The 14,754-nt window shown below is 40.4% G+C and overlaps 1 protein-coding gene across 1 annotated transcript in view; it reads left to right on the forward strand.

Moving 5' to 3' along the window:
* The first annotated feature begins 4,379 nt into the window (after window positions 1-4,379).
* kcng1 (potassium voltage-gated channel, subfamily G, member 1) overlaps window positions 4,380-14,754 on the forward strand; it is a 35,581-nt gene continuing 25,206 nt past the window's right edge. The window contains exons 1-2 of the mRNA XM_068048168.1: window positions 4,380-4,544; window positions 10,288-11,102. Of these exons, the coding sequence (XP_067904269.1) occupies window positions 10,344-11,102 (759 nt within the window). The 5' untranslated portion in view covers window positions 4,380-4,544; window positions 10,288-10,343. The remainder of the gene's footprint in view (window positions 4,545-10,287; window positions 11,103-14,754) is intronic.

The following is a 14,754-nucleotide window of genomic DNA, read 5'->3' on the forward strand; positions in this document are numbered from 1 at the left end:
CGAGATTCAGTGGAGGCTTCAAAAGGTAGGTGAAAATCTTTATTTTGTGGGACCCTGGACTGCTTCTCCAGGCAAAGTTTGGGCCTCTGCCACACCAGCTACCTGCCTCCCCCACCGCCCCCCCCACTTCCAACCACGGAACCCTGCTGAAACCAGCTTCCTTAACATACCCGAGGGCCAGTAGGCAGCTTCCAGGCCACCAAGTCTTTGTTAAATTGAGTTTGTACTGATGTTAAAATTGTGGGGCTGGATTTTCATTTTTGAACAGTAAAAACTACTGAGAACAACAAGAGTAGGGAAAACTCAGCAGGTCTGGCAGCATCTGTGGAGAGATCTGAGAGACCTGCTGAGAATTTCCAGCATTTCTTGGTTTTATTTCAGATTTCCAGCATCCGCAGCATTTTGCTTTTATTATAAGAGTAGGGAAAATGTGTTTTTAGCAACAACGACAACTTGTAGCACCTTTAATGTAATTCACAGGGGCACTTACTACTGGTTTCATATCACCTTCTCTGTTTTCTTAAAGTTAACAAAAAGAAGAAAATATAGTCCAATATGTCTACTGTACTTCTGCAATATGGAAAGGAACGTTAAGAGACTCCCCAATGGCTCGGCAAATTTAGACATGCAGATCAGGAAGGGCGCAGGTTCAATCTCTTTCTATGCTGTTACCTGGTCTCAGCTGAAGCAATGCTAGGGATATCATTCATTCACTGCTTCTGATTTAAGAAATAGAAAAGTGGGTCTTGCTCCTGGTCACTATTCAGTATCCCATTCTGAGAAAAAGTGCATGTCTGGGCATCAGCCTCAGTTGCCTGCCAACTTCCACTATATAGTATCACTCAAGAGTAATGGTCACTTGGGCAATGCAGCAAAGGATGACCGTGCCCATTAGACCAGACTCCAACAATCAGTCAACTCCTTCAGGAGAGGAGGAGAGGGGAGAACATTAGAGCATAATGTCAAAGAAGAAAAATGTAAAACCAAAAGTAAATATGAAACAAGATCGTCTGGCCAATTGAGCCCATACCTGTGAAAATAATATGTATAACCTTTATGAACTATCCTCAACTTCTACAATTCTTGAAAGAGTTAAATAACCACAGATAAAACTTCCAAGACGAGAAGAATTGGTGAACTTTCTCCTTCACCGCCAAAAGGTAATTGAGAGGAAACTCCAAGATATTGATCTTGTATAACAATTGATATTACTGCTACTATTCTAAAGGCAAAAGTCCCTTGGTCTCTGTCTTGACACCATAATGTTCCATAGAATATTTCGCCATTGATATCTACACATATCTTTACAACTTTCAATCATGTTTGTTATCAGATATTTTTTTTAAAGATGTTAATCATCACATCATTAATGATGTGATGCAATGCGGCTGACTCTTAACTGAACTCTGAAACAGCATAGCAAGCCACCCAGTTGTATCAAACTACTACAACAAAGTATAATAGGAATAAAACTGGATGGACCACCCAGCTTCAAACGAGGCACCGGGCATGACAAAGGCACACCCAGCCCAATCGACCCTGCAGAGTCTTCCTCACTAAAAGATGGGGACTTGTGCCAAAATTGGGACGGCTTTACCACAGACCAGTCAAGCAAGAACCTGACATATTTATACTCACAGACTCATACCTTTCAGCCAACTCCTGGGTCACCATCCCTGGGCATGTCCTGTCCCACCAGCAGGCCAGACTCACCAGAGATGGTGACACAATGGCATATAGTTGGGAGGGAGTGGCACTGATAGTCTTCAACATTGGCTTCAGACCTCATAAAGTCTCAAGGCATCAGGTCAAACATGGGAAAGGAAACCTGTTGATTACTACCTACTACCCTCCGTTAGCTGATTAATCAGTGCTCCTCTCCATCACCAAAACCACCTACTTCAAACTCCGCAACATTGCCCACTTCCACCTCTGCCTTAGTTCATCTGCTGCTGAAACCCTCAACAGTCGCTTTGTTACTTCCGGACTTAAATACTACAATGCACACCTAGCTGGCCTCCCACTTTGCACCCTCCATAAACTTGAGTTCATCCAAAACATTGCTGCCAGTATCCGAACTTGCTCAAGTCCCATTTACCCATCACCCCAGTGATCACTGACCTACATTGGCTTTTGGTTTGGCAACACCTCAGTTTTAAAATTCTTATCCTCATTTTCAAAGCCCTCCACAGCTTTGCATCCTCTATATCCTTATAGCTTGCTCCAACACCACAACCCTCCAGATTGCTGCGCTGCTACAATTCTGGCCTTTGGTGCATCCCCGATTTTCATCGCTCCACCATGCCTTCAGCTGCCTAGGCACTAACCTCTGGAATTGCCTCCCTAAACTTCTCTGTGTCTCTACCTCTCTGTCCTCCTTGAAGATGCTCCTTAAAACCTATCTCTTTGACCAAGTATTTGGTCGCCTGCCCTAATATCTCCTTATGTGGTTCTGTGTCAAATTTTGTTTGATAAAGCTTCTGTGAAGCACTTTGGGATGTTTTACTATGTTAAAGTGCTCTATAAATGCAAGTTGGTGTTGTAAACACAGCAACCAACTTGCACGTCAAGTTCCCACCAACAGCAAATGAATGAATAGTTTTTTTATGGCATTGATTCTGGAAGAAATGTTGGCCATGGCACAAAGAAAATTCCCTTCTCCTCTTCAGATGTTACCATTGAGCTTTTATGACCACCTGAAATGTCAGACTGGGTCTGAGTGTAACATCCGCTGAGGATAGCACCTCTAACAATGTAGCCTCTGACACTTGACTAGGTGTCAGCAAAAATTATGCGCTCAAGTTTTTGTGGTGAGCTGTAAGCCTTCTAACTCAGACAAAAGTGCAACCAACTGAGTAAAGCTGAAATGGCCCTGAGTGGAAAAGAAAAAAACTGAAAATGGTGGAAACTGAAATGAAAAGAAAATGCTGGAAATACACTACAGGTCCCTCAGTGTTTCCGGAATTGGCTGCAGGCACTTTGTCAGAACTGGACATGAGATATTCTGATAAAAGGTTGACACCCATAAAATTAACCTATCTTTTCTCTTTACAGATATTAATAGACCTGCCATGCATTTCCAACACCTTCTGTTTTGCTGAAGGCTCTTGGTGATAGATTTACCACATTGTTTTATTAATAACCATAAGCTTTCTATGGATGACTATTCGAAATTATTGTTAAACAATAATTCTGACACAAGTTATTTATGTGGGAAACAACACAAAACAGGGGATTTTCTAACATTAATAAAACTATCATTCTAGTTCCTAATTAAGTAAATCTCAATTTTATTATATGTTCACCCATACTCCAGCCTGCTAACCATAGGTTGCTAAGACTTTCCAGTTTTCCTCCATATGGTTAGGTCAAGTATGCAAAGCACAAATAACAGATTTTCTATTCCAGGCTGTCACCTCATTGAAGGGTGTCAGCTGTTGGCTGATCTAGAGCTATATCCAAGTGCTGTCAATTGCAAGGAAAGTAACTAAAAATACAGCAGCGTTTTAAGGGAAATCATCTATATACAATATTTGATGCACTTAGTGCAACTCTTCAGTAAATAAACAGTAATTTGATGCAATAAGTTCATGTTTACTTGCAAATCAATCTGCTGTAAACATCATTTAGGGTAATTTTAGGTTTAACGAAACAAGCAATGAATAAAGGAAGTGTCAAACGCATGACATGTAAATAAAACGGAACTAAAATTAATAAATGTATAAAACTTATATAAAAACAGAGAATTTAAATTGAACAGCAAGATTAAATGTTTTATTAGTAAACAATGACTAGGGTAAATTCATGATGTATTTATTATTTGCGTCCCATTATTTGAAGTTCCTTTGTAATTCAATGTTCACCATTACCCACCATTTCAAGCCATTGGCAATCCTGCGTTTTAATTTGACATAGAAGTATTTAAAATAAAAAGAATGAAAAGGGATGTACCTGGATGAAATGTAGCTTTCACAGCTTATGAGTGTGAAGCCTATAGCTCAGATGTTACGCAGATGTTTTGCAACACATCTCAGTGCCGATTCTGAGATAAATCATTTACAGTCCAGTTAATCATAACGCACACGTTTTACATCTTTTGAGAACCAAACAACCCAATTGAAAGTATGAATATAGAGCGTTTACCTTATACTGGGATTATTGTGTCACTCAGAAAATGCAGGAGAGCTGCTTCTTTTATTAGAGCATACGTGTATAGTGAATTATTGTTTCCCCCTCAGCTTGATCATTTCCATTTTAAGGGGGGAAATCCTCCATTCTGAAAGCACTGGTTGCCATGGATTTCACTCAAACCTTCTCAACAAGCGAGCACGTCCTCCTGGTGGCGTCAGAACAGTCTTGCTGGAGACGATTAGCCTGCAGCCTGTTGGCTTCGATCCTCTTATACTTTGCATCCCATTTCCACGCTTTATACTTTATATGGACAGGCGCTGGGCACAAGGTGTAATCGCTGTGAGTTGTAACAAAACCGCGGTGGAAAGTAACTTTACCAAACAGCAACCGAGGAACTTTCTCCGTGGTAACGCGTAAGTGTTCATAATAGTTGAGTTACAATTGTATCCACGCAGTTAGTTACAAAGGTTTTTGGGTGAATTAAAACTTTTTTTTTAAATTTTCCTGGATAATGGGACGTTAGGGAGGAAACTCCAAGTGAACGAGATTATTATCCCGGGTTTAGAGGAGAATATGGAATCTTTTTGAAACTTTAAATCGGTCTCAACATTAGGAGACGAGCGGGAGAAGCACCTACAAATTCAATGTTAACTGTTACGTACAGACATTTATTTCCAATTTTAAAAAAAAGCTTTTTTAAAAAAATGTCTAGCAGGCAATTTTCTAATATTGTCAAGACTGGTAACTCTGCTAATTAACAATTATTTCGTTCAGTTTCCAGTAACACATGCTCCTGATCAGGAAGTGAATTGAACTGTCTTATTGGCTGTATTTATTGTAGTTGTGATTTGGAGTATGCGGTTCGTTTTATCCTATTTCTTGAACATGTTAAAGCTTGTTATCCCTAATCACGGAATCGGCACAACTATAGCCAGTTCTTGATATGGTGGCGGTGTTTGTTTTGAATGTTACTGCGTAGCAGCTTGTGGTGACAGATGATAATGAATAGTGTTTATTAATGAGTCCAGTGTTTAAAAACGCAAATGTCTGCAGCAATCTGGAAGTGCAACAGGTGGATATATAAATATATATGTATGTGTCTGTTAGTGCTTTTGATAAATAAAAACATCAGCATCGAAAACACTGGTGTAATTTCAAGTTCAAATCAGAGTCAATAAACGAGGATCTGTCTGGGTTGGATTTTAATTAATAATTTTTCTTTTCATTGATATCATCCTGAATTCACTTTGACTTCAGTTAGCAATTTGACAAGGTTATGCTCTTGAAAAGCTTAAAGGTGCATAATGCTGTCTTGGAAAAACTGTATGTGGCAATGTTTGTTTAACAGAGGCTCTATGGTTAAGAGTTCTGCAAGCTGTCATTTGTGCTCCTTTAGAATTAAAAATTTACAAGAGACCAAGCTGGGGTTTCTCAGTTGAGCAGTTTACAACTCTTTGGGATTTATTAATCGCTTAGAAGTTATTTCAAACTGAATCTCCACCCCAGCTGGATATTGCATTGAGTTAGTAGTGTCAGTAATTTTCAATATTACATACACCTACAATTTGGAAAAGGTTTCTGTAAGTAGGGTGTAACATCACCAATTCAGTGCGAGGCAATTAGAGTTGTTTATGAAAGCTACTGCTGACAGAAATAAGTATTAAACAAATTTGGATTTTTTATACTCTAGTTTCTTCATGATTGTACAAAGGCATGTGGAAATTGTCATAGAATCATGGAGATTTACAGCACAGAAGGAGGCTATTCGGCTCATGTCGGCTGGCGTGGACGCCAAGTAGCTATCCAGCCTAATCCCACTTTCCAGCTTTTGGTCCATAGCCTTGTAGTTTACGGCACTGCAAGTGCATTTCCATGTACTTTTTAAATATTATGAGGGTTTCTGCCTCTACCACCCTTTCAGGCGGTGAGTTCCAGATCCACACCATCCTCTGGGTGAAAAGATTTCCCCTCGGATCCTCTTTAAGCATCCTACCTCTTACCCTAAATCTATACCCCCTGGTTATGGACCCCTCAACCCAGGGAATAGGGCCTTCCTATCCACTCTATCTAGACCCCTCATAATCTTACTTCAATTAGGTCTCCCTTCAGTCTCCTCTTCCAAAGAAACCAACCTTAGCCTATCCAATCTTTCCTCATAGCTAAAATTCTCCAATCCAGGCAACATCCTCTTAAATCTCCTCTGTACCCTCTCTAGTGTGGTCAGATCCTTCCTATAGTGCGGAACACCTCCCTCAGTCCGCAAGCATGACCCTGAACTTCCGATTGCTTACCATTTTAATTCAGCACCCTGCTCTCACACCCACGTTTCTGTCTCCGGTCTGCTGCAGTGTTCCAGTGAAGCTCAACACCAGCTTGAGGTCCAGCAATATCTTCCAATAGGCACTCTATAGCCCTCTAGACTCAAAATTGAGTTCAACAACTTAAGATCATGACTGCTATTTTGATTTTTTTTTTACTATGTACCAGTCCGAAACTTCTTTTTTATGTTTTGCTTTCGGACAAACCTGTTCATTATTCTGTCATTAACGTCTCTCTGGGCAAATGCTTTGTCTTTCACTATGGCTGTTACCATTCCCTTTGATTTTTATTCCATGACATCTTTGTCATTTAATCTCTCATGCCCTCTGCCCAATCACAGACCTTCCCTTTTGTTCTTCTTTCAGTCCACCCCCCCCCCCCCCCCCCTTCACTTGCTCAAAGCCTATTACATTTCTAACCTTTGCCAGTTCTGATGAAAAGTCACAGACCTGAAATGTTAACTATGTTAATTTAATCTAATATTTCACACTCCTCCTCTCTGTTTGCAATGTCTGTATCGTCCCTCTCTTTTGTGAAAATAGATGCAAAGTATTCATTAAGAACCATATCCATGTCCTCTGCCCCATATGGTCCCTAATAAGCCCTATTCTTTCCTTAGATATCCTCTTGCTCTTTATGCATTTATAAAAAAAAATTTAATTTTCCTTGCCAATTGTTTTTCATGCCCTCTTTTTTTGCTTTCCTAATTTCTTTTTAATTTCACCCTCTAGGCTTTCTTTAGTATTGAGCCCTCAATATCTGTCATAGCTTCTCTTTTTTTTCTTTATACTCTCCTTTAAGCCCCTTGACATCCAGGGGGCTCTGGATTTATTAGCCCCATCATTTTTCTTTAAGGGAACATATTTGCTCTGCATGCTCACTATATCTTCCTTTGAATGCCTCCCACTGATCTGGCATTGATTTACCTTCAAGTAGCTGTTTCACATCTCAGCTGATTAAAATTAGCTTTTCCCCAATTGAGAACTTTTATTCTTGGTCTATCTTTATTCTTTTCCTTAACTACCTTAAATCTAACTGAATTAAGATCACTTCCACCAAAGTGCTCCACAACTGATACCCTTCCACCTGCCCAGCTTCATTCCCTAAAACTAAGTACAGAATTTCCCCCTCTCTTGTTGGGCTTGCTACGTACTGACTAAAAAAGTTCTCCTGAATGCATTTTAAGAATTCTATCCCAGTTAATATTAGGGTAGTTGTAATGCCACACTGTTACTGCCCTATTGTTTTTCCACTTCTTAGAGATTTGCCTACATATTTGCTTTTCTATCTCCCTCTGACTGTTTGGGAGTCTATAGTGCACTCCCAGTAGTGTGATTATCCCTCTTTTGTTCTCAGTTCAACTCATATGGCTTCATTTGATGAACCTTCTACCATCTCATCTCTCCTCACAGCTATAATTGTTTCTTTAATCAATATTGCAACCCCCCCTCCTTTTTTTATCCCCCTTTCTATCTCATCCTAAAACCCTGTAACCAGGAATATTGAGCTGCCATTCCTGCCCTCCTTTCAGCCATGTCTCAGTAATAGCTATATCATACTCCCACGTGTCAATCTGTGCTCTCAGCTCATCTGCCTTATTCCTTTGACTTCTTGAATTGAAGTGTGTATACAATTTAGCACTGCCAAACTCCCTTGTTGTCTATTTTCTACCCTTTGTTTCCTCTGCCTTCCAAACATGCTTACTAATTTTTTGCCTTCCATTTCCAACTTTTTTTTCTCCCCCTTCCCATTCTCTACCAAACTAATTTTAAACCCTTCCCAACAGCATTAGCAAAACCCCTGCGAGGATGTTGGTCCCAGTCCTGTTAAGGTGCAACCCGTCCAATTTGTACAGGTCTCATCTCCCCCGAAAGTGGTCCCAATGCCTCAGGAATCCAGGCTCTCCCTTCTGCACCTTCTCTCCAGCCACATATTCATCAGCTCTATCTTCCTATTATGTATTCATGGCAAGTGGCACCAAGTGTAATGTGGAGATTACTACCTTTGAAGTCCTGCTTGTCAATCTCTGTCCTAGTTCCCTAAAGTCTGCCTTCAGGACCTCATCCCTCTTTCCGCCTATATCATTGGTGCCGATATGGACCACGACCTCTGGCTGTTCACCCTCCACCCTCAAAATGTCCTGCAGCTGCTCGGTGATAGCTTTGACCTTGGCACCAGGGAGGGAACATACCATCCTGGCGACACGTCTGCACCGCAGAAGTACCTGCTGTTCCCTTTATTTTCGTATCCCCTATCACTATTGCTCTGTCACTCTTCTTCCTCCCCTCCCCGTGCAGCTGTGCCACCCATGGTGCCTTGGACTTGGCTCTGCCTGCACTCCCCAGAGAAACCATCACTCTCACCTGAATATTGGTTGGAGAGTGAGATGCACTCCTGGGATCCCAGCCCTGCCTGACTGGTCCTCCTTGTCCTTCGGCGGTCACCCACTCTCCCTCAGCCTGCACACTTTTAAGCTGCCGGGTAACCATCTGCAGAAAGATGCTATTCACGAAGTTCTCAGCCTCATGCATGCTCAGAAATGACTCCCACTGCTGCTCAAGCTCTGAAACCCAGAGCTCGAGCTGCTCTAGCTGGCGACACTTCCTGCACACGTAGTCATCCAGGCCACGAGAAGTGTCCAGGATTTCCCACATGGAACAGGATGTGCATTCCATGGGGCTGAGGTTCCCTGCTATGTCTTTATTTTCTAGACTATTATCTGGAAACACTTACCAGCTACTCGCCAATTGGCTCTTCCCTGCTTGGGGTTGTCACTATAGCTGATTTTCAGATATTGCCTTTGTCGTCAGAGATTTTACTGGAGGCTCTCTCCCGTGCTTTAACTCCTCAGTTACTGCGCTATGTCTGGACCCAGGTTTGCTGCTGCTGCTGGTGGGTCTTTCTGTAATATGGATAAATGCCTCACTGCTCATCTAATTAATGCCTGTGGGTTTCAGGTCTCGCTGTCTCCCACTCCCTCACTCAGACCACTCTTTATTTTGTAAAAGACCAGAACAGCATCTCTTCCCTCAATGCGCCAAATTCCCTTACTCACCAAATTAATACTGTACTCCGTGTAAGTTACTTCCACACACATTTCAGAGTAGTTCGCTATTGCCTATTTCATTTGGACAAATTATTGCAATTGATGTCAAGCACAGTGGAAAAAAATCTATTCATCTTCTGGACCTAATATCATGCAGATTATTGTAAATGCAAAAAATCAAACTACAGAAACCCCTTAATGGAAAATTCCAGCAAATGTTGCCTTTTTCTGAATCCTTTATTAAATGCATATGAATGAATGTCATTGGGTCTATAGAAATATACTACCTTCACTAATGTAGTATTCATTAATACGCTTTAATAACAGTGTTCGCATTTTTTATATTAATAGTTCCACAAATTAATGCAAAAAATAATTCGCTAAACATATATTAATTTTTTATTTAATCACTTGGAATTAAAATGCCATAAACTGATGAGAGCCACAGGAACTGTGAGATAGGATTTGTATCTCATGATTTAGCTGATACAATAATTCATTTTGGGTTCGCAATTAAAATGGTTTAAAGGTCAAACTGCAATTTTTAAATAGGAACTAAGTTGTGTGGATGAAGACCATTGGAATATGATAGATATTCTCCACTGCTGAGAACTATAACTCGAGTTATCAGGTAAATCCATTTCTGATATAAATCATATTCTATGGCTCTTTAAGACACAATAAGGGCAGCTTTAGTTGGTAAGGCATACTTTATAGTGACCTCACATGCTAAATATTAATGTTTATAAGCAATTATCTGGCATTTTCAGTCTCTGTCTAATTTCTTACAGTTTGCTGCACTTTCTAGAAGTGTCCGGCTATGGTGATGTGAGGAACTACATTCAGGATGACACTGCTGGCAGGAGACAGTTCGGATTATGATTACAGTGCCCTCAGCTGTGCCTCTGACAACTCCTTTAATCCAGCAATCTATAATGAAACACAGACTCTGAAAGGTGTGTTTTACAATAGAGCCCACCTCGTTCACCCTCAAGAATGCTTGTATGATAGTGCATTCCCAGGGGATCGCAAACACCATGTTATAATAAATGTCGGGGGGATAAAATACTTATTGCCATGGACCACACTGGATGACTTTCCTTTAACGCGTCTGGGTCAGCTCCGATTTTGCCACAACTTTGATGAAATAATGAAAATTTGTGATGATTACGATGTGACATGCAATGAGTTTTTCTTTGATCGGAACCCAGGTGCCTTTAGGACAATTTTGACTTTCCTGAGGGCTGGGAAGTTGAGACTTTTGAGGGAAATGTGTGCACTTTCTTTCCAAGAGGAATTGTTGTACTGGGGCATTGAAGATAATAATTTGGAATGGTGCTGCCGTCGCCGATACCTACAGAAAATCGAAGAATTTGCAGAAATGAACGCTATTGAAGAAGATCTGGCAGAGGGTGAAAAGCTGGGTGATTTTGTCGAGCCATCAAGATGTAATCACTTCATGACAAAACTCAGGGATATGGTGGAAAATCCTCAGTCAGGGCTCCCAGGAAAAATCTTTGCCTGCCTTTCTGTTATATTTGTGACAATTACTGTAGTTAATCTGTCCATCAGTACCATGCCTGACCTCAGAGCAGAAGAGGATAAAGTAAGTTTGTTTTTACATTTTAATTCACAATAATTCAAAATTGCCATAGAAGTTTACAGTTAATCTATAGTATATCTTCAAATGTCACCTTCAAAATGTAAAGATGCATTTTACTTTAAACATTCAATAGAGTTCCAGTAATTTAGGAATTTACAAATAACAAGTTAACTCGGGTAAATATCTGATCAAATTTATAATTACTGCATACCGCTAAAGTCAAATACATATAGCTTATTTTCCATTGTATGAAATATTATGCATTTATATATCAAAGCTTTCATAGAATCATAGAATGATATAGCACAGAAGAAGGCCATTCGGCTAATCATGCCTGTGCCAGCTCTTTGGTAGAGCTATTCAGTTAATCCTACTGCTTTGCTCTTTCCCCATAGCCCTGTATTTTTTGCCCTTCAACTATTTATCCAATTCTCTTTTGAATGTTACTATTGAATTGTTTTCCACCACCCTTTCAAGCAGTGCATTCTAGATCACAACAACTCACTGTGTAAAAACATGTTTTCTCATGTCGCCTCTGGTTCTTTTGTCAATCACCTTAAATCTGTGGCCTCTGGTTACCAATCTTCTGCCACTAGAAACAATTTCTTATTTACTCAATCAAAACCAATCATGCTTTTGGACACCTCAATGAAACCTCATGTTAACCTTCTCTGCTCTAAGGCCCTGTCTGCCCCCTCAGATGGACATAAAAGATCCCATGGCACTATTCAGAGAAAAGCAGGGGAGTTCTCTCCAGTGTCCTGGCCACTTGTTATCCCTTGATCAACATCACAAAACAGATTATCTGGTCATTATCACATTGCTGTTTGTGAAAGCTTGCTGTGCACAAAATGGCTGCCATGTTTCCTATATTACAAGAGTGATTATACTTCAAAAGTACTACATTGGCTGTAAAGCACTTTCGGACATCCTGAGGTTGTGAAAAGTGCTATATAAATGCAAGACTGACTTTCTCTTTTTAAGGAGAACAACCTGGCTTCTCCAGTCTTGCCAAAAAAAAAACTGGTTTATCTGCCTATATGGGAAAGAAACAGTACAAAAACAGATTGTAATTTGACTAACATGCTTCCTCACTGTTATAATAATCACTTGATCATATGAGCAATGACTGACAGGAAAAGCCCCATTGATTCATCCAGCCTGTCCCACAATCATCTCTGTACTTTTTATTCTTTCATGGGATGTGAATGTCACTGGCTCGGCCAGCATTTGTTTCCCATCCCTAATAACCATTGACAACTGAGTGGCATTTCAGAGGGCAGTAAAGAGTCAACCACATTGCTGTGGGCCTGAAGTCAGATATAGGCCAGACCAGGTAAGGACAGCAGATTTCCTTCACTAAAGGGCATACAAATAGTCATTTGGTAATACAGAACGTGAGTATTGCTGAAAATAGAGGCATGTTGTCAAAGCTTTTCACCTTGCACTCATCAGGACAATCCGCAAACCAGCCATTCGCTGGTTCATTCCTCAGGACAATATCTTGACCAATCAGAGTCAAGTTGCCTGGTTTAAATTTCAAACAAAGCTTGGCAGTTAATTGTCAGCCATCGTAAACTGGTGCATACTCCATGCCAATGCCTCTATCGATCAGAGTTCACTTGCCAACCAATCAGCACTCTCTTCTCATACAGTAAAAAGTTGTTTTTTTCCCATACATTGGTATTCTTGTTGAATGTCCTGATGAGTGCAAGACGAAAAGCTTTGACAACATGTCCCTACTTCCAGCAATATCCCTAAAGGGCATTAGTGAACCAGATTTTTATTAATTAATTGGGATTATTAAATGGGATTTGAACCTGATCCCCAAGGTATTAGCCTGGGCTACTGGATTACTAGTTCAGTGACATTGCCACTACGCCACCGTTTCCCCACTACAGTCTTGGTTAGTACTGTAGATAGTGTCTGGGCTTGTTTTATAGTTTTGGAAGGACTAGGTCAACAGGGGTCAGATCTGTATGTTCCACAAGACACCTGAGAATGCATGTGTCTTCCCCGCCCCCCCCCCCCCCCCACCTTGCAAATTAACAGCAATATGAGGGATAGCCAGGACAGCACTGACCCACAGAGACTTGGATGGGTATACACAAGGATTTTGAAAATTGGCAAAACTAGACATCAGAGATTAGGCATAAACTCCATCATTTGATAATTTGGCACATGGCATTGCCCAGTCCACACATGCTCATCCTCAAACTTTCAGTGACTGAATAATTTGTTCTGCCATTTTATAAATGTGCATCAGAACATAAACTGCTGCAAGTTTGGAGCTAAATACTTCTTAAATGTTGAGAGGGTTCCTGCCTCTACCACCCCTTCAGGCATTAGTTATGCCAATGTGTTTTGTTGAACGATAATTTTCTTTAATCCACTTACTGGTGATGTGAATTTATATATATTTTTTCAAAATACATCTTTAAAAGACAAGCTGCTAGCAAGATCATCCTTTTCCGCTTAAGATGATCATGTAGTTTGCTACACTGTATCCTGCATTGCAAAGGACTGTGAGGAGAGAAACGAAATGTCTGCTAATATCCCAGCAAGAGCCAAGACCCAGGAAGTTTAAAGGAACTCAACAAGCAGAGAAATACTGCTATGTTTGAATGGCTCTCCCTCTCCCTCTCTTGTTAGAGGTTCCTCTAACCCCATAAGAGGAAATTATCTACATTGCTATCTCCAAGAGACTCACTGAACCAGTCATCTGCTGCTTCAAACTAAAAGCCACCGAATTCAGCTAGAAGCCAGCCAAATCACCAAATGCCACAGAATGTATACCTTTTGTTTTATGGACTGTAACTCAACCAATCTACCTTTTCCCGCTCTGTGAACTGTGTGCGTGTGTGTGTGTATACCTCTAGTGTGAGTGAAAGTTGGCACATTGTTTATTATTTTATTAGTTCAGTTTAGGTACAGTAAAGTTAATCTCCTTTCTTTGTTAACTCAAGAAAACCTGTCCGATTGGTGGTTCTTGTGATCATAGCAAGCAAGTAAGTAATCAAACGCCTACTGAATTGGCCAGTACATGCACTTGAAGAAAGAATGAAAATCTCGTGATCAAGCAAGAAGAGGGAAAAGAGGGAAGTCCTTCGACCCCTCCTCACTTGACTGTAACAGAATATGTAGGAATCCAATTCATGCCATTTGAGATTGCAAATTTAATTTCTTATGTTAGAATTTAATATATCCTTTGCTCACACTTCACTTAGGAATAATTTTGTAAAACAAATGTTTATTTTTTATCTTCTGATAAAAATAACAATCTCCCTGAAAGAAAAAAAATAAGTCTAAAGGAATTTTTTTTAATTAAAGATCTCGCTCATTTTACATTACGAAAACTCTCACATTTTATTTGTTGATTTTAAGTATCAATTTTATTGCCCAAAGGGAGACCCGTGACTTGGATACTCCTACCTGCCAGGCTGCTCCAGTGGCGTCACTAATAAGGGACGTACATGAGTAGACCTGTAGGAAATGGCAGACCTACAACTTCAAATTACCTTCAGACAAATCTGGAGCCGTGTGATCCTGAGAAACTACACTGTAAGGTGGGGATACATAATCTGGAGCAATTCTCGGGTTTTTCTGAAGTCATGGCTTTCACAGTTTCTTGTCATCACATGACCCATTTTTTTAA

The sequence above is a fragment of the Heterodontus francisci genome, chromosome 16 (assembly GCF_036365525.1).
Source record: "Heterodontus francisci isolate sHetFra1 chromosome 16, sHetFra1.hap1, whole genome shotgun sequence".
Lineage (NCBI taxonomy): Eukaryota > Metazoa > Chordata > Chondrichthyes > Heterodontiformes > Heterodontidae > Heterodontus > Heterodontus francisci.